The sequence below is a fragment of the Neofelis nebulosa genome, chromosome 12 (assembly GCF_028018385.1).
Source record: "Neofelis nebulosa isolate mNeoNeb1 chromosome 12, mNeoNeb1.pri, whole genome shotgun sequence".
Lineage (NCBI taxonomy): Eukaryota > Metazoa > Chordata > Mammalia > Carnivora > Felidae > Neofelis > Neofelis nebulosa.
The window spans coordinates 22,828,328-22,855,344 of NC_080793.1; the positions used below are offsets into that span (position 1 = coordinate 22,828,328).

Here is a 27,017-nt window from a genome sequence, read left to right on the forward strand (position 1 = left end):
CCCGAGTCCCAGAAAGGCCCTGTGAAGGGCTAGATGTTCTGACTCGGAGGTCGCCTCAGTGAAGAGCACTCACTCCTGCCTGGGGGAATCTGACCATAGCTCACAGACGTTGGGACCTTTGTATCGACTTGTGAAAGGTAAACAGGTGTTCATAAGGGAGGCTTGGGGACTGGGCATGGGGTGGAGGTGTGGACACCAGGCAAGCTGTGATCTGAGGAGGATCCTGCGGATCGAAAGCAGCACTGGGCCAGACCTGGGCTGCGGCCGCCAGGGGACCCTGCGTTTGGCTCTTTCCTTCCTGAACGGTGGACGCCAAGGCTCGTTCTACGCGGCGTCTTTCCACCGGATTGCCACTTAGGACGCTAGTGGAAGTACAGTTCCACCTGGGCAGGGCTCCAATAGAGGCCATTATCACTGGAATCACGCTCTACACACACACTTGTGGGTAATCCTGGCTTTCCCTTCCGGAGCCCTCTGCGGGCCCGGGCTCCACCACTCTCGCAGGAGCAGCTCCGCCCCTGCGGGAAACCCCACCCTCCCCCGGGACCCGCCTGGATTTAAGGTGGAAGGTCCGCTGCACAACCTCAAACACGTTCTGTGTCTAGGTAGTGGAGCCCGCGTATTCTCGTAAGTAAACATCCTCACCGTTTTTTCTTGCTGATTTTCTAGAATTCCCTATTGTGGAGCGTTTGCCCGTTGCTCTCCCTCACCTCTTGCTGCATAACCTCTGTCTGAGTCTTGGGCTAGGAGGAAACTAGAAAGCCAGATGTCCGGATCGGTTCCTCCCAGTCCCAGCACGTTCTTGGAGAAATCAGAGACCTACTGGAGGGAAGGGCACGGCCTGTCTGCATTCCGGGTTCTCAGCATAGCTGCCCAACCCCGGCGGCGGCTGGCCAAGTAACTTGCGGAACCGCGGAACTGGGACAAGTGTGGAAGGACAATTAAGATAGGGGTCGGAATTCGGTTAGTGGGCACGGGTGTGTGCAGGCCGACGAGGTGGGAAGCTAGGAGCGAGCGCGCCTGCGGACTCTGCACCTGGACATCTCCCTCTGGTGGGTGGGACTCCGTGAACTCTGCGGCCTCTTCGGCTACGCTCTTTCCGGGGTGGGGGGCTTCTGGACTGGCAGCGAGTTCAGAATTCGCTCTCAGCTGCCTTTTTGGGAAAAGAAGTAGAAGAGCAGGACTACGGATCCGCCCGCCGGGATCGCTCCCCTGGCAATGCAGAGATGTCCAGGGCCCTGCTGTTACCCTAAACTGGGGTCGCCTCTTGGTGGGTGTTCAGTGAAAAGACACAACCGAGCCAAAGAATAGGAAAAGTAGGGGGTATAGCTCAGGGGTAGAAGAGCATTTGACTGCAAAGAATAGGAAAAGGAAGGATTTTATTTGCGAGTAAAGGAGAACACCAGGGATATTTCCCAAAGTAGTGTCTCCCCGAACAAGAAAAGTGAGGAGGTTTTAAGCTAATGATACATGCATATTCATGAAGGGGCTCTGCAAAGGCAAATTCATTATGAATTGGGGCAAAGGTCATCCTGAGTCGACGGAGTCCAGGTCCTAGTTGATTGAAGTCTTGAGGGTCAGCAAGCGTGGGCATCATCAGTTCTCTGGCTCCAATTAGCCTGGAATTTGAGTGCTCAAAGGGTTTCAATCTAGCAAAGAACAGCCCAACCATGTGCATGAGGTCAATATTTGCTTTTGAAACAGCGCTGGGAGCTTTGGCATTGATTTATCGTCTCTGATAAGGTTAGGCTATTCTCTGGCTCGGCAAAGACGATTTGTTTCCATAGAATCCTTAACTTCTGAGGTTTTTGCATTCCTTTGTAATTCTAACACCTCCTAGGAAATTCTGAAGGCGGTGCACTTGGGTAAGTAGTGTCAGGAGGGCCTAAAATGACTTCTGTGTCGGCAAAGCTCTATTTCAGCTTTTTATATCCGTCAACCCCTCTTTCTGCTTACATTGCTGGGGGACAGGCCTGTCAGCTGGCAGTACACACGTGAGGAAGGAGAGGCTCCCACATGATGCGGGGTAGATCGGTCCAAGCAAAATGTCCTGATCCCAAAGCTCAGGGCAGCCTGGATCATCTCTCTTGGTTCCCTGTGAAGGCAAGTTTAAACCCTGGATTTCCCTTTTGGTGCCAGAGTAAATTCACCACTGAGCAGAGCAGCAGCGCCACGCCGTGGTGTTCAGCAGGATGAGACCGTTTGCCTTAGAACGTTGCTTTATCCGATTGAAAGATGTGAGTGTTCCTCCCTTCGGTTCTTTGTGTCTGACACTCTTTCTCAGGATTCGCTCTATGTGAGGTGAGAAACAGAATATTTGCACATGAGGTGGCTGTCGAGTGTCCTGGTGAAACCCTAGCGGTAGCTGAGAAGAATTTCTGTGTTGGTTTACATTTTCCCTTGCCTTGGAGAGTTCTGAGGAAGCCTCAGTTTCCTCATTGGTACTAGCAGTGATAATGCCTATCTAATAGGGAACTTAGGAGGATAAAATGAGATAATGCATTTGAAGTGTTTTGCACAGCAATAGAAATATAATAAATAATAAATGTGGTTGGTATTAAATGATAATGAAGAGAAGTAGATGATGAGTAGACCCTCCTGTCTGTCTTCATTGCAATGGCTAGGAAGTCTTAATAATCCAGTCACTTCGTGGTAGCTGACTACATCTTTACTGTGTTCCAGGAACTTCAGGATGGTTTATGCTAAGAGCTGGACCCTGAAGAAGCACTTTGAAGGCAGCCCCACTCATGGTAACTTTGAGTTGAAAACAGTTGAACTCCCACCCTTAAACAATGGAGGTAAGTCCTAAGATTTGAGTTGGAAAAGACTGTATCAGTTAGGCTTTGCTTCATAACAAAAGTACCTCAAAGTTTAGTGATGTCAAACAACAATCATTATTTGCTCACAATTCTGTGGGTTGGCAATTTGGGCTGGGTTAAGTTGGTGGTAACTCTTCACGTCTCATCTGGGCTGTTTAATGTAGGATGGGCCCCCCTCACATGTCTGGTGGTTAGCAAGCTTTCTGCTGAGGTGTGTGTCTCAGTTCTTCTAGTAGGCTGGTTTGAGCTCTTTGTTTTCACAGTGGCCTCATTGATCTAGAACAGTAGGAGTTGGCAGGCTCCAATGTGCAAGTACTTTCATGCCTCTAGTTATATCATGTTTGCTAATATGCAAAGCAAGTCACATTAGCCAAGTCCAGATTCAAGGATTGAGAAATAGACTTCTTGATGGGAGGAATGGCAAAGAGGCCCCACACAAAGAGATGGAAGGCATTTGTGACAATTTTGCAATCTGCCACAGAGACTTTTTCAAGGTGTTCTTGTGTGAAGCCTTCATGTCATGTGGGATCCCTCTGATTTCCTGCATAATTGAAACTCACGGTTGGGTACATTGTTCATGACTTTGACCAGACTCTGGGGAGGATTTCCTCTCTGTCCTGGCAAGCCTGATGATGGGGTAAGCAAGTGGGGAAAGCAATACCTAGCAGCTGTGTGCAAAGCTCAGATTATCCTGTACACAGACAGGAGGGATAAACCCTCCTCCTTCATTGAAGAGTCTCCCATCCCCTTAGGGAAAGTGAAAGGAAAAGGTAAACTTAAAGAAATCTAGGGGAGAGAAATGGCAGCACATGCCGTAACATGTTTGGAGATTAGCTTTGTAGAACAGACAATAAAAGGTGTTTACAGGTAGGTAGGCAGGCTTTGAGAAAAGGACATGCAATCAAATAGCATGGCAAAGTTCAGTCCCATCTAAATTGGGGTAGCCAGGACTCAGATTCAAAATTCCAGAGAATGTGTGCATGAGGTCACTGCAACAAAATATAGATTCTTTAATACCGATGGGGGCTGTTAGTGAAACCTTATATGATCATTGTAACATAGTGATTACAAATGTGGCCCTGATCAAGTTCCTTAACCTAGGCCTAAATAAAATGAAAACAGTAATCCTTGAGAATATCATCTAGAATAATCCATGTAAAGCATGGAGTGCTGAATAAATAACGTGATGATGATGATGATGATGATGATCTGGGCTGGACCAAATGTGAGAGCCCCTCTTGTCTCTTCCATAGAAAGTACTGATGGAAGGGCAACCTTGAAGCAGAAAGGTTATCTGTGTTTATTTAGAGTGCCAAAGTCAAGGAAGGCATCGAGTGTTGAGTATCTAATTGCCTATGGAATGCTTTATTTTGTAGAGGTCCTGTTGGAAGCTTTGTTCCTCACTGTGGATCCTTACATGAGGTATTATTTTCCTCCTAAAAATTCATGTATTGTGTTTGGGACCTTGTTTTGAAATAGTCCATCTTTTATTTAATTAATTAATTGATTAATTAATTTTTTTAATTTAAAAATTTATAATGTTTTTTTAATGTTTATTTATTTTTGAGAGAGATAGAGTGTGAGCGGGGGAGGGGCAGAGAGAGAGGGAGACAGAATCTGAAGCAGGCTGCAGGCTCCAAGCTGTCAGCACAGAGTCTGATGCGGGGCTCGAACTCACAAATCATGAGATCATGACTTGAGCTGAAGTCAGATGTTCAACTGACTAAGCTACCCAGGCGCCCCTGAAATAGTCCATCTTTTCAAATATCCAACTGATTGTCATTTCCCCCTGTTGTCCCAGTATAATATCAGCGATAAGATTCATGGATGCTCATTCTGCCAGCAAAGGTGTGAGAAGGTTGACGAGGGATTACCCTGCCCCTGTATTTTACCATCATCTCCTATCTTAATGTACACAATTTGCCTCAAATTGCTCATCAGAATTGCTTCCCAAAAAATTAAGACAAATCCAGTTTGTCCATTTTACTACTGGCACTTATTTGTGTAGAGGAAGATGGTAAGACTAAAATAAAGTTTTCTTGACTTCCATTTACCTGTATTCCTGTAATCAAATGTGTGTACTCAGGAAACGATTTGGGGGGGGGGTAGGGAAAAAAGGCCTTTATGGGGCACTAACTTCTCAGTGGTTTTTGCCTAGGTAAATAATGTAGTCATCATTCTTTAAAATGATTGTTTTCAGAGCTGATCAATAGAGATTCAAATTTAATGTAAAAAATGTTTCAAAATGTTAACTAGCATCCCTTTATGTGTGGCTAGTATGATTCTGCAATAATAATTGTAATTTGTAGGTTTCCCCCCACAATACCAACCAATTCTCTGATAACCCCTGGGTGTCCTACAATTCGACTCAATTCTAACAGTATCTACAGTTAGATAGTGTCAGATCCCACACGTGAAGGAGTCAGTCCTACAAGACTGCCCCCACACACTTCAGATGCCAGACTCAAGTCCACATTGTTACCTGTACTTTGGAGTTTCCAACGACACCTTTCTTGCTAGAGTGGCTCATAGAACTCATGAAGCTAGTTTACTCACTAGATTACCGGCTTATTATAAAAGGATATATAACTCAGGAACAGTCCCATGGAAGAGATGCATAGGGCAAAGTATGTGGGGAGGGGTAAGGAGCATCCATGCCCCCTCCAAGGGCACTACTCTCCCCAGATCTCCTTGTGTTCACCAGCCCAGAAGCTCTCTGAACGTATCTTATGAAGGCTCATTACATAGGCACAGTGATTAAATCATTAACCATTGGCAACTGATTTGACTTCTAGTCCCTCTCCCCTTCCTGAGATCTGGATAAGGGAAATGAAAGTTACAGCCCTCTAATCACATGGTTGGTTCTGGCAACCAGCTCCCATCCTTAGGTGCTTTCCAAAACTCACTTCATTAACATAACAAAAGATACCTTTATCAGTCTCATTAATTAGGAAATCCCAGGGGTTTAGGTGCTCTGCCAGAAACAGGATATAGACAGAATATAATAATTCTAATTCTAAATCACAACATCACAGCTTGTGATTTGAGTAACAAGTACCCAGTGGTGTCTTTGTCATCTTTTAAGTCATTGGTAGAAACTCAACCCCAGTGGAATATGATGGTAAGATTCTCATGTTCATTTCCCAGAAAAATATATCAGAATGCTTCTTTGGGGTCACAGAGCAGAACTGCTTACTTCTAGCAGCTCTCCCGCATTTCACCCAGTTATATTACCTTCAAGTATCAGCACACACTTTACCACTGATTTTCCATTTGGCTTGAAACTCAAGATGGTTTTCCCTTGATGCTCTTATGTATTAAGAATTTTTTTTTTTTTTTTCCAGAGTGGCAGCCAAAAGATTGAAGGAGGGTGATACGATGATGGGGCAGCAAGTGGCCAGGTATTTCTATTTGTCCCAGCGCTTGAAAAATACATCTCTCTTTTACCTTCTGTTGGGTCCTGAGTCTGTCCATCGCCCCTACAGTTTCTTCAGCCTGTATGATTCACTCACTGACCTTGGAAGCAACTTGGGACATCTTGCCCCTTTCCTGTGGGGGAGGGACGACTGTGAGATTGTCATCACTGCAATTTCACTTTGCTAGTCTTGCTTTTAATTAGCTAAAAAATTGCATTTGTCCAGTTTATGACTATAGTAAAAATTCCAATAAACCACAATTTTTTATTTTGGAAACTGAAAGTTCCTCCATCATCTGAGCCTTAGAGATGACTATTGTTAATGTATTCTTATTTCAAAAATTGTTCAGTACACAAACCAATGTCTATAATTTTTCTTAACTAGCAGTATTATATGCCCTTCAGCAAATTTATTTTTCTCACTTAATATGGATATCTTTTGTTGATAGTATATAAATATACTACCTACCTTTTAATGGCTGCAAATTATTCCACTGTTATCTGTCATTTAAGTAATCTATTCCTGATAGCAAATGTTTCCTATTTTTTCTATTACAAATAGTTCTGCAGGGAATATACGTACATCTTTATGTGCATGTCTGTGTATTCTTTGCCTACTTGGATAAATATTGCTTCACATTAAATTCCCAGAAGCATAAATTCTAGGTCAAAGGAGATGCACATTTTTAATTTGAGGATTTAATGTCAAATTGCTCTTCAAAAATATTGTATGAATATCCACTCCCACCGATAGTATTAAAGAACCTTTCTCATACCAAATAAATGCCCATTGCTTACCATCAATTTTGGCAATCTGAGGTGAATTCACGTTGATACTTCATGCTTAGTTTAATTTCCATTTCTTTCATATTAGTGGCGTTGACATTCTTTTTGTAAATTAACTATCAATTTTTTTCTGTGAATTATGTTTATGTCCTTTCCTTTCCTCCTTTAGGTCTTTTTATCTTTTATTAGTGATTTGTACAAGCCTTTTTATATGTTAGGAATAGGAGTGTTGCAAATATCTGTGTCTTTATCTTTATCTTTCCCCTGTGTCCAGTCATAATTTAAAATTTTTATGTGATACAATTATTAATATTTGTAATTGTGGCTTCTGGGTTTCATTTCATCATTAGAAAGGCATCCTCCCCTCCAAAATAACTAAAATATTTATTCATGTTTTCTTCTGGTATTTTATTTTATTTTATTTTAAGTGGACTGGCACTGACAGCAAAGAGCCCAATTCCAGGCTCAAACTCATGAACCATGAGATCATGACCTGAGCCAAAGTTGGATGCTTAACCAACTGGGCCACCCAGGTGCCTCTCTTCTGGTATTTTATATGCTAATTTTTTATAATTAAATCTTCAGATCCTTTAATTTTTATTTTGGAATATGGGTGAAGTATTTACTTTATGTCCAAGTGACAAGCCAGTTATAACACCATTTATTGCAATTATATTTGGATTTTTGGGATTTCAATGACTTTATAGATTCATTTAGAGGAAATGTGTTATCTTTAGTACATTTTTCTCCAGACACAAAGTATACCTCTCCATTTATCCATCTTTGTCTTATGGCCCATTAACCGTTTTCTTCATATAGGTCGTATACATTTCTTACTGATGATCAAAGATATGAACAACATATGTCTGTGTTTGCTGAATTGGCAAAGTTGTCTGTTTGTTTTTTTTTTTTTTAAGATAGTACTCAGGGATGGAAATGTTGTTATGATACACTTATACCCTGAAGGTGGAAGCAAATGTTGGCATAACCTTCTGGAAAAGAATTTGGCAATATGCATGCAACAAGAGTTAACAAATGTTTTAATAGTCTCTGACCTAGTAATTCCATTTATAGAAATATTGCCTAGGAAAATTATAAATTCATATTTATGAATATTAATTGAAGTATAATTTAGAAAATACTGGAAATAACCTAAGTGTCTAATACTGGTATAATAAATTCATTTCAGGTTTTTTTTAGATTTTATTATTAAAATTTTTTCTTTTTAACGTTTATTTATTATTGAGAGGCAGAGAGACACAGAGCGTGAGCAGGGGAGGGGTAGAGAGAGGGGGAGACACAGAATCCTAAGCAGGCTCCAGGCTCTGAGCTGTCAGCACAGAGCCTGACATGGGGCTGAAACTCACAAAATATGAGATCATGACCTGAGCCAAAGGTGGTCACCTAAGCAACTGAGCCACCCAGGCGCCCCTAGATTTTATTATTAAATAATCTCTACATCTAGCGTGGCATTCCAACTCCCACCTCCAAGATCAAGAGTTGCTCACTCTGCTGACTGAGCCAGAAGGGCGCCCTGAAATTCATTTCAGTTTTTAAAGGATTCTTACTAACATGAGAAAAAGTATAAGTCATATATGCTAGTGTAGAGAGAGAAAAGCTGGCTTGCAAAACATAAGGTGATTTCAATTATGTAAATATATATAATAAACATTTTTAAAATGCACTTATTTTCTTTTCAAGTATAATTAACATACAGTGTTATATTAGTTACAATATAGTGATTCAACAATTTTATACATTACTCATTGCTCATCCCAATAAGTGTACTCCTTTAAAAAAATTTTTTTTTAATTTTATTTATTTGGGGGGGCCTGGGTGACTCAGTCAGTTGGGCACCTGACTTTGGTTCAGGTCATGATCCCACAGTTTGTGGGTTTGAGCCCCGTGTCAGGTTCTGTGCTGACAGCTCAGAGCCTGGAGCCTGCTTCAAATTCTGTGTCTCCCTCTCTCTCTGTCCCTCCCCTGCTTGTGCTCTCTCTCTCTCTCTCTCTCTCTCTCTCAAAAATATTAAAAATTAAAAAAAAATTTTTTTTCTTTATTTTGAGACAGAGAGCAAGCAGGGAAGGGCAGAGAGAGGGAGAGAGAGAATCCTAAGCAGGCTCTGCACTGTTAGCATGGAGCCTAATGTGGGGCTCAATCCAATGAACCAGGAGATCATGACCTGAGCCAAAATCAATCAGTTGCTTAACTGACTGAGCCACCCAGCCACCCCAATAAGTGTACTCTTAGACCCTTCATCTATTTTACCCATCTCCTCACCCACCTCCCTTCTGGTACCATCAGTTTGTTCTCTATATTTAAGGATCTATTTTTTTGTTTGTATCTTTTTTTTCTTTGTTCATTTGCTTTGTTTCTTAAATTCCACACATGAGTGAAATCATATGGTATTTGTCTTTCTGACTGACTTATTGTTTCACTTAGCATTATACCCTGTAGATCCATCCATGTTGTTGCTATTGTAAGATTTCATTCTTTTTTATGGCTGAGGAATATTCCATTGTGTGTGTGTGTGTGTGTGTGTGTGTGTGTGTGTGTGTGTGTATCTTATTCCATTCATCTATGGAAGGACACTTGGGTTGCTTCCATAGTTTGGCTATTGTAAATAGTACAGCAGTAAACATAAAGGTTCATATATCTTTTTCAATTAGTGTTTTCCCATTCTTTTGGTAAATACCTAGTAGTGGAATTACTGAATCATATGGTAATTATATTTTTAATTTTTTGAAATTCTATACTGCTGTCCACAGTGGCTGTACCAGTTTGCATTCTTATAATACACATTTTTAAATATATCATTAAGATTGCCATAACATATCCCAAAATATTAGCAGTTATCTTTGTATTATGGGATTAGAACTGATTTTTTATTTTATATATTATAACTTTTCTTTTTTTTAATTTTTTTTTTAATGTTTATTTATTTTTTGAGACAGAGAGAGACAGAGCATGAACGGGGGAGGGTCAGAGAGAGAGGGAGACACAGAATCGGAAGCAGGCTCCAGGCTCCGAGCTGTCAGCACAGAGCCCGACGCGGGGCTCGAACTCACGGACCATGAGATCATGACCTGAGCCGAAGTCGGACGCTCAACTGACTGAGCCACCCAGGCGCCCCATAACTTTTCTAAAATAAATGTGTTACATAATTTTATGATCAAGGGAAAGAGAGTAAAAAAAATGGTAACAGTGGGAGAAGATGGGAGAATAAGAATCAGCAAATGAGACAGGAAAGGAGCAGCTTAGAGGGAGAGGCAAAAAGCCCAGTGAAGGCAGTATTGTGGAAACCAATGAAGAAGAGTTTGGGTAGCCCAGAGTGCTGAATACAGTTGAAAGGTGAAATCAGATGATGAGTGCAGAGTGTCCACTAGATTTTGCAATCAGAAATTGTGGCTTTAGTGGAGTAACAGGGGTGGAGGCCATGTTGCATTGGGTTGTCAAGTGATTGGGCAGTGAAGAAGTTTGAATATAAAAGGGAAAGGGGGCAGTGGAGAGGACAATGTTAAATATTCAGGAGAGAGGAGGGGCTAGGAGATGGAGGGTGGCCCCTGAAGAACAGAACAGAACCCCTTGAACCAGAGGATGTACACCTCTTGCTTAAAGAGAAGTGGGTGAGGACAGAGACAGATGTTGAACCAATTCAGAGAGTTCCTCTGTAATGGCCCATATTGGAGGAGAAACCAATGGCTAGGAATAAGATGGAGAGATGTGGTGGGGTATTCAATCATGGAATATTAACTTCCATGCCCTTTTAGGAATACTAACCATGCAGCATCCTAACTCCCTTGAAAGAAAAGAGGTTTCCCACATCTTAATGTGCTTTATCTTTCAGAGTTGTGGAAAGTAAAAACTCAGCCTTCCCAACAGGAACTATGGTAGTCGCTTCTTCAGGCTGGACAACTCACTCCATTTCTGATGGGAAAGATCTGGAAAAACTGCCTGCAGAGTGGCCAGACACATTACCAGTGTCTTTGGCTCTGGGAACAGTTGGCATGACAGGGTGAGTTTCATGGGTATGTTTCATTTATTTGAATATCTGACATTCTGGTTTTCCAAAATAGTTTGTCTAGAATGTGGTCAACAAGAAGAGACCCAAGACATTCTAGGCTCAGGGGCTGGTTAGAGTAAATGATGGGACTGAGAAGGGAATAAGATGGGTTAAAGTTGGCCTTGGACTAAAGGAAAGAAAGGGAAAAATCCAGCCAGAGACCCTCAGAACCAGAGAGCGGCAGTGAGCAACAGCATGGGGCATGATCCCTCTTTAGCAGCTGGCAAATGGTAACACAAAGGGACCAGCTCCTTTTGTCCCTGGAAGGGTCTTGGCTTCAGGGTCTCTGTCTCCATTTCAGAGTTTAAAAAGGGGAAGAGAATTCAATATACCTTGGCTTTTCTGTGCTGTCTCTCATTCCTCACCTTTCCCTATGCACATCTGAATCTCCTGAGGTATAAAGAGATCTGAAGTTTAAATGAGATGAATCACAAGTATGGTTGCACAGTCACTCAGCTGACACAGACTTAAACTCCACAAGAGTCCTTTGGCCTTGTCCCTCAGGAAGACTCCTGGTCAGTTCATCCTATCTCAGCTGTACTTGAGGCTCCAAATTTCCCTTTGTGGCCTGGAGAAGCAAGGTCAATTGAATTCCTTTTGGAATCCCCCAAAACTTTTTTAGCCTGAAATTCATGTATTTCCTTTCTTTCTCTAAGTTATTTGATCTCTTCCTCCCTCCCTCCCTCCTTCTTTTTCATAATTTGAAGGACTTCTAAAGAATGAACTGGATATGTATACCTCAAATGATCAGCTTCTAGCAAAAACCACTCCCATACACCCCAACTTCATATTGCACTCAGATTATGAACTCCTTAGTATTGCCGTGACCAAGAGGCAATGTTGAAATTAATGTGAAATTAGAGGGTGCTTAATACCTTTTTGCTTTTTTTTTTTTTTAGTCTTCTTTTAAAGTTTATTTATTTTTTTTGAGAGAGAGAGAGAGCATGAGCAGAGGAGGGGCAGAGAGAGAGAGGGAGAGAGAGAATCCCAACACAGGGCTTGATCTCCCGAACCTTGAGATATGACCTGAGCCAAGATCAAGAGCGGGACACTTAACTAAGCCCCCCCAGGTGCCCCCTTCTTACTTTCAAATAAGCACTAAATAGAATTATAACACTTCCAGGTCCTGCCTACCTGCCCCATAACCTCTACGAGGGAGAGCTTCTCCTCCCACCTTGTTATCCCACCTGTCGTTCTAAGTTGTGAGACAGGTGTAGGAATGCAGGGGTGAAGGCAGACATGAGGAAACCTTGGAGCAAGTCTCCCATGACTTAGATGGGGAGAAAGTAATCTGTAAAATATTAGGAGATTTGAATCCTAAAACAGAGGATAACTTACTCATTTGTGTGTACTTCTCATTCACCCTGTTCCAAACCCCCAAGGAGTGCATTTTTACTCCATAAACAATCAACTTCATACCATTGGTTCTCACTGATTGAGGGAGAGGCATTATCCCATGCTTCTAACCTTCTCTAGTGACACACTGCCCATTCTTTGAGCAATTCCTGCCTTCTGGACTACTTACCAGTGGGATGGGTTGGCCCTTCAAGAGTGCTAGAACTTCTGCTATAGACTATAAAAGAAGTTGAACTTTGGGGTGCCTCGGTGGCTTAATGGGTTGAGCGTCCAACTCTTGATTTTGGCTCAGGTCGTGATCTCATAATTTGTGAGCCTGTGGGGCTCTCTGCTGACAGTGTGGAGCCTGCTTGGGATTCTCTCCCTCTCTCCCTGTCTCTTCCCCACTCCTCCCCCTCTCGCTCGCTCTCTCAAAATAAATAAATAAACATTATAAAAAAAAGAAGTTGAACTTTGAAACCTAGAGTACCTTTCAGCTGTCCAGGCTCCAGAGATTTAGCATTCCCTCCAGGTTTGCATTATTTCCTTCAGTGGACCTCTCTTTTCTCAGTTAAGCTGGAGGAGTTCATGTGTTTTGCTCTCCAAACTGTTATATGTTAAGTCCCCCTTAGTCCCAAGGGTACCTTTAATTTTTCCTCTAAGATTGCTTTACTGTTGGCTTCTCCATTTTACTTGTAAAAGGATATGATGTTTGGGAGAGGCCTTGTGTCTCCTAGGGCAGTATGTCTAATTGAGAGGTGATTTTAGGGTTTCTAGAAGGGAGATCGGGGTTGGGGGGTGGTCACGATTGTCATGAGTGGAATGATATAATCAGAAAATGCACCTTCTGCTTCTCTTTTGAGGTTATGCTAGCTCACCCAGTGTGCTTTGGTTTCGGCATTCATTAAGGTGGTGGTTCTCAGTTGCTTAAATTCCTAAGAATCACCTACTCTTATGAAATTCAGATGTTCATGTCCCAGTATTTCTGGACCAGTGGGTCTGAGGTGTGGGGCCTGGGAATCTAAATTTTTAATAAAACTCCAGGTGATTCTGATGCAGATGGTGCTCCATTCATCTTTTGAAAATTACTGGGAATATTAGCTTTTGGGTCCTCAGAAAATGTGTAGATTTCTATGCCTTTCACTGCCTTGCCTTCAATGTCCAACTCTAATGGGTCCCTGGATATAGGCAAAGGCTAATGTATAGTTTGTTTCTTATAGAAACAACTTTACATGAATTTGTCTGAAATTTTGCAAGTGGTTTAGCAATTGCCACAGTGGATATAGATTTCTTTGACTCAGACTCAGGGGCGTGATTATAAAACTTAAAATTTTTCTATTGCTGTACTTCATCTCTATCCCAAGCCTGCATCTTGGCTTGTGTAGTAAAGCAGAGCCTCAGTTTAATTTAGTGGTTTTTCACATTGTTCAGGTTCAAAACTCAGAATTTTCTTTTTCTTCTCCCCAAGATTGATGCAGAGCTTCCAGGGCTAACAGATTCCATGTCAGCAGGGGGGCGACAGCAACTTCTTGATCTTTTTTTTTTTTTTTTTAACTTATAAAAAATGTTTACTTTTGAGAGAGAGCGAGTGCAAGCGAGGGGCAGAGAGAGAGGGAGACAGAAGATTTGAAGTGGGCTCTGTGCTGACAGCAAAGAGCCCAATGTGGGGCTCGAACTCATCAGCTGTGAGGTCATGACCTGAGCCGAAGTTGGACGCTTAACCAACTGAGCCACCCAGGTGCCCCAATAACTTCTTGGTCTTGATCTATCTTAGTCTTATGCTGTTCTCCTGCTTCAAAGTGTAACTTTTCCCACTGAGTCCTCAGTGACATTCCCTTCCAAGCTGGCCATCCAAGCTGGTGGTTTCTTCACTCAGTTCTTGTCAGTACTATCTGAGCTGTATCTTTGCAGACCCCATAGTTTTTTCCCTGCAAGCTAACTTCAACATCTCACTTAGGATGAGATGGGAAAATTTCAGAAGCTCTTCCATACCACTTAGGAGCCATGGAAAACTCAAGGTGTTTCTCTTGGATCCTCATCTGCTCTATGGTTATGGCACCATGATGACATGGAGGCTTTCCCCATGAAGTTCACCATCTCCCCAGGGCGTACATAGGAATGAGGCACAAGCTCTCTATTCTAGGACCCCCAGAGTCCTAGAATCTTCTTTTGCTCTTGAGACTTGGCCTAGGGATAGACAGGGTGCAGCGCCTTTCCAACCAACTCTCCATTTCTTCTCTGGTTCCCATCATATTTATTCCTATCTAGGAGCGAGGAAGGAGGAGGTGGACCATTAGTGGCTGGTAATATTCAATTCCTATATTTTCTGTCTTTTATTGGACCCATGGCACTGGGCTGTTGAGAAGGCCTTCAGGATATATCTGAACAACTTATAAGAGAAAGCCACAAATCAACTCACATATCTTTAATTTTCTTCCCTCAGGCTAACAGCCTACTTTGGCCTACTTGACATCTGTGGTGTGAAGGGTGGAGAAACAGTGATGGTTAATGCAGCAGCAGGAGCAGTGGGCTCTGCTGTGGGCCAGATAGCTAAGCTCAAGGTAAGTGTCTTCTTCCATTACCCAACATTTACTCAATATCCACAGTGTACACTGAGAATACAACAGTGAACAGAGCAGACCTTCTCTGATCTCAGGGAGTTTTGTTTAGTGGGTCTTGCTTGGAAGTTGAAGATACATTGAGAATGCAAGAGAGATTTCTGAAGTGCTACTCTCTGTGTACCAATACAATCTCTAGCTCATCCTGAAAGTGCTTTTCAGAATGCTCTCCAGTTCCTCTATGATTCTATGATTAGACAGGTTCTATCTAGTCCAATGCTTGAGCCCAAATCAAAGAATAAAGGGGCAGTCACCAGGAGAAGTGACAAGATGGCTGAGAGTTCCAGAACTGAGCCCAAATTATCGTCTAAAGCACTACTGTTCCAAAAGATAGCATGCAAGTCACTGCAAGAGAAGACCCAAAATAAAGGAATGAGAGTCAGATGAATAGGTTGTCAAGTCAGTAAGTTGAAACGAGCTGTAAACCATACAAACATAGACCAGAATCTGTTGGTTGGTCAGAGACAAGCTAAAGTTAACGTTGGGTTGTAGGCTGATTCAGGGACCAATTTCACCTGTGGGTCTGTTGGCCCATTATGGTATCTTCATGTATGTGGTTCAGTACCTAAGAGGGTGTTCTTGGGGAACCTGACCATACTCGGCTAGGAAGGTGAGTTAGTCCATGCTTGGCTTGTAAATGGTCTCCATTTTTTTCTCCCCATTTAGGGCTGCAAAGTTGTTGGAGCAGCAGGGTCTGATGAAAAAGTTGCCTACCTTAAAAAGCTTGGATATGATGTTGCCTTTAACTACAAAACAGTAGAGTCTTTGGAAGAAACTTTGAAAAAAGCCTCTCCTGATGGTTACGATTGTTATTTTGATAACGTAAGCATGAAATGGACGTAATATCTTATTTACTAACAAAGTACTATACAAGGGAATAGCCTTCTACAGTTCCATCTAAAATATATAAAGTACATATGCCTTTATTTTTTTTTTTTTTTTTTTTTTTTTTTTTTTCAACGTTTATTTATTTTTGGGACAGAGAGAGACAGAGCATGAACGGGGGAAGGGGCAGAGAGAGAGGGAGACACAGAATCGGAAACAGGCTCCAGGCTCTGAGCCGCCAGCCCAGAGCCTGACGCGGGGCTCGAACTCACGGACCGCGAGATCGTGACCTGGTTGAAGTCGGACGCTTAACCGACTGCGCCACCCAGGCGCCCCACATATGCCTTTAAAAAACAGCTTTATTGAGATATAATTCACCCATTTTGAAGTGTTGAATTCAGTGGTTTTTAGCATATTCACAGAATTGTACAACCATCACCACAATGAATGTTAGGGCATTTTCATTATCCCAAAAAGAAATTATGGGATAATTACTCCCCATTTCCCCCCCAAAGTGCCTTTTGTGACTGGCTTCTTACACTGTACATTAGCATGTTTTCAAGGTTCGTCCATGTTGTAGTATGTATCAGTACTTCATTCCTTTTTTATGGCTGAAAAATAATATTCCATTGTATGGATATACCACATTTTATTTATCCATCAATCGATTGATGAGCATCTGAGTAATTTTCACCTTTTGGCTATTACGTATAATGATGTGAACATTCATGATCTTGGGTATATGCCTATAAGTAGAATTGTTGTGTCATGTGATGACTCCATATTTAACATTTTGAGGAACTGACAAACTATTTTGCAAAATGGCTGCACTATTTTACATTCTCACCAGCAGCGTATGAGGATTCCAGTTTCCCTGCATCCTCGCCAGCACTTACTATCATTTTGATTATGGCTATACTAGTTGGTTTGAAGTCGTATTTCACTGTGGTTTTGATTTGCATTTCCCTAATTGCTAATGGTATTGGGCATCTTTTCATGTGCTTATGAGCCATTTATATATCTTCTTTAGAGAAATGTCTACTCAGATATTTTGCCCATTTTTCAATTTGTTGAGTTTTAAGAGTTTTTAAAATTTGTTTTAATGTTTATTTATTCTTAGAGACAGAGCATGAGTGGGGGAGGGGCAGAGAGCAAGGGAGACCTAGAATCTGAAGCAGACTCCAGATTCTGAGCTGTCAGCACAGAACCCGATGTGGGGCTTGAACTCACGGACCATGAGATCATGACCTGAGCCGAAGTCGGTTACTCAACCAACTGAGCCACCCAGGCACCCCAAGAGTTCTTTTTTTTTTTTTAATATATGAAATTTATTGTCAAATTGGTTTCCATACAACACCCAGTGCTCATCCCAAAAGATGCCCTCTTCAATACCCATTACCCACTCTCCCCTCCCTCCCACCCCCCATCAACCCTCAGTTTGTTCTCAGTTTTTAAGTGTCTCTTATGCTTTGGCTCTCTCCCACCCAAGAGTTCTTTATAAGAGTTATGATAGGTCCCTCATCAGATACAGTCAATTCTCAGGATTCCTGGTAGTTATGTTCTATCAAGTCACCACGAACAACGAGCATTGCTTCTAGGGCAAGTATGTACATACATGTATATATTTTACCTCCATTGCAATCTTAAATCCTAGAAACAACTCTTCCTACAGCTTTTCTTTTCTTCATTTTTTAAAAGAGAAAAGGAGGTTCAGAAGTGTTAAGAAGTTTGCCTATGGCTGCCCCACAAACTGATCCTCCCAGAGTTGGGATTCAGACCCCATCCAACCAACCCCAGAGCTGGAGCTTTTTGAACTACTCTGTACTGTGCCCTTCTGCCTTCCCCCCTTGGTAATCTCTGGGAGAGGTGAAAAAAGGAGAGAGAACCTCGACTTTTTTTTTTTTTTACTTTAGCTGGGAACTTTGTGCATCTTTCACTGCTTTAGGCACGTCTGCAAATGAGCAGGAAAGCCCTGTGAGTGTTGATTTGAGGGATATAAATAAATGTTAGCAAGTAGTCTCTTTCTCAACTACGGAATATACCAATAATGAGGATTGACTGAATATGGTTTGCAATAATTTTCTCCTATTCTGTGAGTTGTCTTTCACCTTCTCTTTTCTTTCACTTTCTTGATGGTGTCCTTTGAAGCACAAAAGTTTAAATTTTTAAAAAATGTTTATTTATTTTTGAGAGAGAGACAGAGACAGAGACAGAGAGAGACAGAGCGCGAGGAGGGGAGGGGCAGAGAGAGAGGGAGACACAGAGTCCAAAGCAGACTCCAGACGCGGAGCTGTCAGCACAGAGCCTGATGTAGGACTCGAACTCACAGACCACTAGATCATGATCTGAGCCAAAGTCGGGCACTTAACCAACTGAGCCACCCAGGAGCCCTGTAGAAGTTTTAAATTTTGATGAAGGCTGATTTATGTCTCCTTTTGTTGTTTGGGCTTTTGATGTCATGTCTAAGAAGGCTTTACCTTATCCAAGGTCACAAAGATTTACTCCTATGTTTTCTTGTAAGAGTTTTATGACTTTAGCTTATACATTTAGGCCCATGATACATTTTAAGTTAATTTTTATGTATTGTGTAAGGAGGGGTCCAATTTCATTCTTTACCATAGCCAGTAATTGTGCACCAGTTGTTGAAAAGACTGTTTTTTCCCCCTATTTCATTGTGTTGGGACTTTGTCAAAAATCAATTGACCATAAAGTAAGAGTTTATTTCTGGACTCACAACTTAGCTCTGTTGATCTATATTTCTGCTCCCATGCTGTCTTGATTGATACAGTTTTGTAGTAAGTTTTGAAATTGTCAAATATGAGTCTTCCAACTTTGTTCTTGATGTGTCTTCTGACTATTTTTTTCCATGGTTTTAGATAGGGGCAAAGAGATTATTGAACTGGTCAGAAAACCCCAAAATATAATAAAGTAAAATGTATAAGTTATATATGGTATGTTCCTACAGTAAAACAGAAATGTCCAACCTCACATGTCCCTTTCAAGTGCAATTTTCTGCACTGTTGTGCTAATTCAGTCTGATTTTTTTCCTTCTAAAATAAATGTTATGAAATGGTAATTGTGACTTAATGATTCTCCTGAATCTTCTAGTGTTTAAAATGGATTGGTTTTTTTTTTTTTTTTTCATCCTGTTTAGGTAGGTGGAGAGTTTTCAAACATTGTTATCCCCCAGATGAAGAAGTTTGGAAGGATTGCTATTTGTGGGGCCATCTCTGTGTATAATACTACTCGCCCACTTCCCCCAGGTAATGAGCTCATGCACACGATCACAGATGTAGAAAGACTGGGCAAGGAGAAAATTCACGGATATGGTATATAGGCCAGTGACTATCAAAATATTAAAAAGACTTCCTGATAATAATTTTCTTTTTAAAAAATAATTAAAAAATAATTTTCTCCTTTTTCCTCATTTTAAAAAATTTAATGTTTATTTGTTTGTTTGTTTGTTTTTTAATATATGAAATTTATTGTCAAATTGGTTTCCATACAACACCCAGTGCTCATCCCAAAAGGTGCCCTCCTCAATACCCATCACCCACCCTGCCCTCCCTCCCACCCCCTATCAACCCACAGTTTGTTCTCAGTTTTTAACAGTCTCTTTGTTTATTTGTTTTTGAGAGAGAAAGAGAGAGAGAGAGAGAGAGAGAGGGTGTGAGCAGGGGAGGGGCAGAGAGAAAGGGAAACACAAAATCCGAAGCAGGCTCCAGGCTCTGAGCTGTCAGCATAGTGCCCAACCTGGGGCTTGAACTCACGAACTGCGAGATCATAACCTGAGCCAAAATTGGACACTTAACTGGCTGAGCCACACAGGCTCCCCAGACTTCCTGATATTCTTGATGAAGTAGTGTTTATTAAACTAAAACCATGTATTTTTATATGTTTGTGCTAAATAACTTATGTTAGATTTTGATATAGAGAAATAACAGAATCTGAAAATAGGGAAGAAATGTTGATAATTGTTAAAAGTTTTAATTATTTACCTATTGTTTTGGGCAAAGTTGTGAAAAGACAGCCATGCTTTGATTTAGAGACAGAACACCTTGGTCTGGCTGGTGCAATATCAGTGTTCTTTAGGATATTCAGAACGTTGCCGGAGGAATAGGGATCGGAGAGGATGACTCAATGTGGGTGAAGCAAACAACAGGCCGCCATTTCCTTCCGACAGTGGAGGGCAGTGCCTCCTAGAGCTTCAGGACACACTGGCTCCCCCAGACTGACAATTTCCATGGAAAGGGAGAGGAGCATGCATTTCCCCTCTGTTCCTGGACTGTCCTTATTTTGTTTCTTTTGTGCATCCATCTCCACTTCTCCACTCTCCTATGCTGAGACTGCCCTCTGCCCTCCTCATACCCACAGAGGTCCAAAAGCAGTATCAACTAGCGAACTTTATTTGTGAAATCCTAACTCTCTGAGAGATGTTGTGCAGGCCTCTTGTTTTATGAATGGGCAGATGAATGGGCAAGAAGGCCAGAGGCTCTTTAAATCCTATTAGCAAGAGACTCAAAGACAGACCTTCTGCACTCCTCGTACAGAGTCCTTTCCTACTACAACGATTTTGTGCTGTTGGTGAAATTATAGATTGACCTGTGGTCCAAAAAAAGAAAAAAAAAAGAGCAAAGGAATCTTAGAGATTATTATCAAGATCTGGGATGATAACCATAAATAAATTGGGCTTCTGTGATGGGCTTCACTCATGGGAATGAAACCCTACAGCGCTGCTAGTTAACAATCCCACAACTGCACTGAGACAGGTGAGCGAGAGTGGAAGGGACTGAGAAAGGACAGCTTGCAGACTCCCTCTTGGGCTGGGAAAAATCAAAGATACTACCATCTCCAAAAAGACTCCAGGTGCACTTGGCAGTCTTATTGCTATGGACTTTTCCCCCCTCTATTTTTCTAATTGGAGCTAAGCTAGAATCCTGGGAAATCTTCTGCCTGTCCATTGAGCAAAGCACCAGGATGCATTTTCTTGACCATAGTCCAATAAGGTACAGCCAAATATTTGGGCCCAGTAACTTGATCTCGTCTTGTTAGCAATTAGAGTTTGGAAGTTGAAGGTCTTTGAGACATCAGCTGGCCTTGTCCATTCATGTTAGGTGAGATCCTGCCCTGCCTCTGAGCTCCAGAAATTCTAACATATATCACTGTTAGGATCGCTCAGAGGTAATTATTTGCCCCAGCATTAATGCCACGTTCAAATGCCACATTCTTCTTGCTCCCAATAAAGAAACTATATTCCCATCAGGGTGGATAAGCCCAAAAATGGTATTTCATCCTCTTCCAAGATGAGGAAATGAGGATTCCAGTTCTTAACTTAAAGAGAAATATGGTTGGTGTGCATCTCCTAAAGAAGCACCCTCTCTGCAAGAGCAACCTGGCATTTGGACGTGCTGCTGTCTTGTGTTACCCTTATATCTCACTCCTCTTGCACCAGTTTCTTTTGGTTCAGGACAAGGCCTTATTTTTCTGACTGCTAATGTGACTTTCTCCAAAGAAGGGAGTAGGAACTTTCAGCTTGAGCGATGCCAGTTATCAAGGATGCCGCAAATAAATTCTGCCAGTCACCTCAGCTCATCTGGTGCTGAGGTTTCAGGGGCATGTTCACCTGACTTCCTGAAACTTTTAAGACTATGTTCAGGTGTCATTCCCTCAGTTTCTGGTCACTCAGGATCCTTGGGAAAATAAGCCAGGCAACCAACACAACCTTTTCTCTCTCACACAGAAAAGTACTACCTTTTTTTTTTTTTTAATGTTTATTTACTTTTGAGAGAGAGAGAGAGAGAGAGAGCGAGATAGCGTGTGAGTGGAGGAGGGGCAGAGAGAGAGGGAGACAGAATCCAAAGCAGGCTCCAGGCTCTGAGCTGTCAGCACAGAGCCCGACATGGGGCTCGAACCCATGAACCATGAGATCATGACCGGAGCCAAAGTTGGATGCCCAACTGACTGAGCAACCCAGGGGCCCTGAGTACTACCTTTTTGATAGGCTGCAGAGTAGGCTGGTACTTTTTCTAGGCTGGTGGTTCTCAAAGTGTGGGCCCAGGACTAACAGCATCACCATCTCCTGAGAATTTGTTAGAAATATAGATTCTTGGGACCCATTCCATATCCACAATCAGAAACTGGGGGAGGGGCCAGCAATCTCTTTTCATAAGCCTTCCATGTGATTCTGAAAAAGAACATTCTACATGTCGGGAATATCAGGGTATTTATGGTTGATTAGCACGGGAACATTTTCACGTTATCTTCAGGACCCACTTCTGTTCCATAGAACAGTGTTCTATGGACTGCCATTGGGAAGTGTTTGGTGGGCCTTGCTTCTGGCATGTGCAGGCTGAACATTCCCTGGCTTCCTGGCCTGTGCAAGGACTGAGTGTGTATTAGTTTCCTATTGCTGCTGTAACAAATTACCACAAATTTAGTGGCTTAAAACAACACAGATTTATTGCCTTATAGTTCTGGAGGTCAAAAGTCTAACGTGGATCAGCAGGGCTGAATTCTTTCTGAAGGCTCAAGAGGAGAGTCTGTTTCCTTGCCTCTTCCAGCTTCTAGAGGCTGCCTGCATTCTGTGGCTCATGGTCCCTACCTCCATCTTCAAAGCCAGCAGCACAGAATCTTCCAAAGTCTCTCTTTCTCTCTCTTTCACACTAATCTATACTTCCATCATCACATATTTTTTCCTGACTCTGACTTTTCTGCATCCCGTCCAAGGACCCTTGTGATTATATTGAGCCCACCTGTATAATACAGAATAATCTCTTCATCTAAAGGCCCTTAACTTAATCATGTCTGCCAAGTCCTTTTTGCCATGTAAGGAAGCACATTCATAGGTTCTGGGAGTTAAGATATGGCCACCTGTGGAGACCATTATTCTGTCTACCACAGAGGGCATGTTGATTTTTGGACAACCTCGTGGATCAGAAAAGAGTGGAGAAATCTAGAACAGTGATGTGACTTATACTGCTTGTGTTTTCACCACGGCCACCTCCCTGGACCCTGTCACCAAATGTGTCCTCCTCTTTCACAGGCCCACCCCCAGAGAATATCATCTATCAGCAACTACGCATGGAAGGGTTCATTGTCACCCGCTGGCAAGGAGATGTCCGTCAGAAGGCTCTGAAAGACTTGCTGACATGGGTCTTAGAGGTGAGGAGCTCCAGAGCCACTCCCCCAGTTGTACACTGGATCCCATTCTCTTCTGACACGATAGGCTTCATTTCCACTGCAAATACAGGTCCATCTCACTGCTCCCCCTTTTAGAACAAAATACCAGGAAGTGTTTGTTTTTTAATGTGGTTTTTTTTTTTTTTTTGAGAGAGAGAGATAGACAGACAGACAGAGTGTGAACAGGGGAGGGGCAGAGAGAAAGGGAGACACAGAATCTGAAGCAGGCTCCAGGCTCTGAGCTGTCAGCACAGAGCCCCATGCAGGTCTTGAACTCAGGAACCATGAGATCATGACCTGAGCCCAAGTGGGACACTTAACCAGCTGAGCCCCCCAGATGCCCCAGGAAGTGTTGACACTCAATGTCTGCAGTTCCTCTCTTTCCATTCTCTTGTGAACCCACATATCAGGCTTTTGTACTCTTGCTGCTCCACCATAATTGCTTTGGTCAAGGTTGACGATGTCCTGATTGTGAACTGCAGTGGTCAATTCTTAGTATCACTTGGCTCTGGGGGGTGTTTGACAGAGGTGATCACATTGTCCTTGGTACGCTTTCTTCCCTTGCCTTCCCTTGGCTCTTGGTTTTCCTCACAGATTTGTCCTCAGAGGACCTCCTCCTCTGCTAACTTCTTTTTTCCTCTGGAGATCAATAATAGAGTGTCCCAAGGTATGGTAACTGGACTTCTTTTCTTCTCTGCCCACAGTCTGTCTATCCCTTACTTAGCTCATCCAGGCTCTTTGCTTTAAATATCATTGGTATGCTGACAGCTCCTGAATGTCTGTCTCCAGCCTGGATCTCTCCCCAGGACTCTGGGCTGCTCAACAGCTGCACTTAGATGTGTAATACACATCTTCGACTCAACACGTCAAAAACTAAATATGTCTTGATCTTTCCTGCCAAATCCATTCCATATACAGACCTCCCCATTTCCCCACCCCTCCCCCTCCCCCAGTTGCTCAATCCAAAAACCTTGAAATCATCTTTGATTCCTTTCTTTCTCTCAGACCCACATTTAATCTGTTGGGAAATTCTGGTGGCTCAGCCTTCAAAATATACACAGAATCTGTCCAGCTCTCCCACCTCTACTGCTACCACCCTGGTCCAGGCCACCTTCTTATTTAGCCTAGTAGCTTCTGTCTGGCCTCCCAACTTTGTGCCCCAACAGACAATTCCCAACACAGCTGCCAGTGTGATCTTTTAAGGCATAAATCAAACCATGTCATTCTTATGCTCAAAACTCTGCAAAGCTCCCCATTTTACTTGCAATAAAACCTACGAGGGGCGCCTGGGTGGCTCAGTTGGTTGAGCGACCGACTTCGGCTCAGGTCTTGATCTCACGGTTTGTGAGTTCAGGCCCGCATTGGGCTCTATGCTGACAGCTCAGAGCCGGAGGCTGCTTCTGATTCTGTGTCTCCCTGTCTCTCTGCCCCTCCCCCACAGGCACTCTGATTCTCTCTGCCTCTCAAAAATAAACTAATAAAAAAAAAAAAACCTACAAGATTGTACATGATCTGGCCTACATTACCTAATTTCATTTCTTAGTGTTCACCCCTTGCTTTCTTTGCCCAATCCCTCCCCACTTCCCTCTGCCCTCTGTAACTGGTTCCTTAATTCACTCATCTCCTTCAAGTCATAACTACATTCTGAATGAGGCAACTTTTAAAATGACCCTATTTTATTTTATTTTTTATTATTTTTTAAATATTTGTTTATTAAATATTAATAAGAGAAAGGGACAGAGTGTGAGCAGGTAAGAGGTTAGAGTGAGAGGGAGACACAGAATCCGAAGCTGGCCCCAGGCTCTGAGCTGTCAGCACAAAGCTGGATGCAGGGCTCAAACTCATGAACCACGAGATCATGACCTGAGCCAAAGTTGGACACTTAACTTGACTAAGCCACCCAGGTGCCCCATAATGCCCCTATTTTAAATTGCCAAGTCCCCCTCCATTCTTGATCCTCCTTATCTTTTACCCATAGCAATTATTATCTTTTAACATGATGTATACTATAATTCATGTATATTTGTTGCCCATCGCCCTCCTGGGAGAATGTAACCTCCATGAAGGCAGCAACATTCATGCGTTTTTTTCTGATGTATCCCCACCACCTAGAATAGTGTCTGAATCAATGTAAACTCTAGATGAATATTGTTGGGTAAATGTTGGAGAGGCATATATTTGGGGCTGTGGCTCTTCCAGGTCCCAAATTGGCATCTTCCTATAGCCATGGCTTTCAATCCACAGGAAGAAGCCAATCCTGTCCTATGTTGTGATACTTTTCCCATCTTTCACAATTTGCAGTTTTAGTCAACAGAATTCTGAATAACCAAGGGGCATTATTTTAGTTTTGGAGGGGAAAAGTGATATCACACTTCTAAACTCTTGGCTTTATCATCCTTTCCCAATTCAAATAGATTGCTCCTCTGGCAGCCACTGGAGCTTGGTGTTTTTCCCAGTCCAACGCTTGGAGTGCTGAGCTGGGCTCTTTCCAGGAAGCTGGGAAGAGCTGAATGATTTTCAAGTTCCCAGTGTGGAGCCTCTTTGTCCCTGTTGGTGAAATCTGATCTAGCCCTCCCATGATGGCAACCGACAACAAGAAACCACTGTGCTGGTCTTCCTAGTGCCTCCTTCTAACAGAGTGGACCTAATTACAGTTTTGTTTTCAGTAACTAGTGAATTGGCCTAATTTCTCTCTCAATCGTTTTTTTTTCTCATCTCTTTTTCTTCTTGGAAATATACTTTTCTTTTAGAATAGTTTTAGATTTATAGAAAAATCACAAAGATGGTACAAAGGGTTTCAATATGCCCTGTATTCTGCACCTTAATTTACCATATTATTATCACCTATATATTAGTATTCATCCTCTACTTTTAACTTATAAACTTTTGATTACAGCGTTTGCCCCTTTACAGGTTCTTTGCCTCCTTTAAGAACAGAAGAGCTGGGGCTTCCTAGTCAAGGCCTCCTCAAATCCCAGCCTCCGTACTTATCAATTAGCTGAGTGACCCCAAGCAAATTGTCCCTCCATAAATTCATAAAGGGTACTAAGCCATCACCGGAATATGTTAAGAAAATAAGTGGTATCCGGTAACTCCAGTCTCCACAGAAGACCCTTTATGAAAACCTTGAAAATGTAAATTAGTTCCACTTAGTAGACTGCCTTGTAGCAGAGAAATGAAAAACCCTCACTAAATAAACCCTTCCCTCCCACATTCCTAAGTGAATGTTCAACACATATTGAAAGAATCTGGGCTTGAAGGGAGGACGAACTATTAGATTGCCATGGTATTTACAATTCCTGAACAGGCTCTGCCGCTTCAGGGGTCAAAGAGAGGTAATGATGCTACGTCATGAAGCTACTGGAAGGATTAAAGTAGATAATACTCTGGAAGGGGGCCCCTTTTTCCATCTTCTTCCACCTCTTCTGAGATCATTACATTATTAAACTTTTCCATGTGATTTACTTATAAATTGCTTAATCACTTCCTGTAACATTTCTTCTATTGTTATACTGTGACCTAACACCTGTTACCAAACTTTTATGTGTACTTTGTGGCTCATGCCACTAGATTGACTATACGCTCATGGTGGATTGGGCCTCCCTCTTAGATGTCCAAGATAATGATGTTCCTGATAAATTTGTTGCTATGATGAGAAAAGTATATCATTCAGAATATGAAATTAATCTGTTATATTTGTTGTCATTTTGATACAGGGTAAAATCCAGTATCGTGAATACATCACTGAAGGGTTTGAAAACATGCCAGCTGCGTTTATGGGAATGCTGAAAGGTGAAAATTTGGGGAAAACAATAGTGAAAGCATGAAAAAAAAAAGACACATGGAATCTAGAATTCATTTGGATTACCACGTCTTTTTAACCATTTAGTAAAAATATATACTGCCTTCATTATCTAAAAATTGTAATGAGTTTGATCTACCTAATAAAACACATTTAAGTGGTATGTAATTAGCAA

At 42.1% G+C, this 27,017-nt stretch overlaps 1 protein-coding gene across 4 annotated transcripts; it reads left to right on the forward strand.

The window, feature by feature from the left end:
- Positions 1 to 27,017, forward strand: PTGR1 (prostaglandin reductase 1). 4 transcript variants are annotated; one of them, XM_058694567.1, is made up of 11 exons: positions 1 to 137; positions 471 to 627; positions 2,683 to 2,798; positions 4,196 to 4,241; positions 6,164 to 6,220; positions 10,868 to 11,035; positions 14,862 to 14,979; positions 15,703 to 15,858; positions 19,016 to 19,124; positions 22,904 to 23,022; positions 26,757 to 27,017. In XM_058694567.1, exons 3-11 carry the CDS (start codon positions 2,693 to 2,695, stop codon positions 26,865 to 26,867), a joined length of 990 nt encoding a protein of 329 aa, XP_058550550.1. In that variant the 5' UTR covers positions 1 to 137; positions 471 to 627; positions 2,683 to 2,692; the 3' UTR covers positions 26,868 to 27,017. The 4 variants fall into 4 exon arrangements, with proteins under 4 accessions (XP_058550550.1, XP_058550552.1, XP_058550551.1 ...); XM_058694569.1 differs by lacking the exons at positions 1 to 137; positions 471 to 627 and adding an exon at positions 825 to 1,052; XM_058694568.1 differs by lacking the exons at positions 1 to 137; positions 471 to 627 and adding an exon at positions 1,164 to 1,270.

What these genes read in the sequence shown, in the direction of transcription:
- PTGR1 (XM_058694566.1), top strand. An exon ending in GGAACAGTTGGCATGACAGG is followed by an intron (nt 11,036 to 14,861) that starts GTGAGTTTCATG and finishes TTCTTCCCTCAG; the next exon opens with GCTAACAGCCTACTTTGGCC. An exon ending in TACTCGCCCACTTCCCCCAG is followed by an intron (nt 19,125 to 22,903) that starts GTAATGAGCTCA and finishes CCTCTTTCACAG; the next exon opens with GCCCACCCCCAGAGAATATC.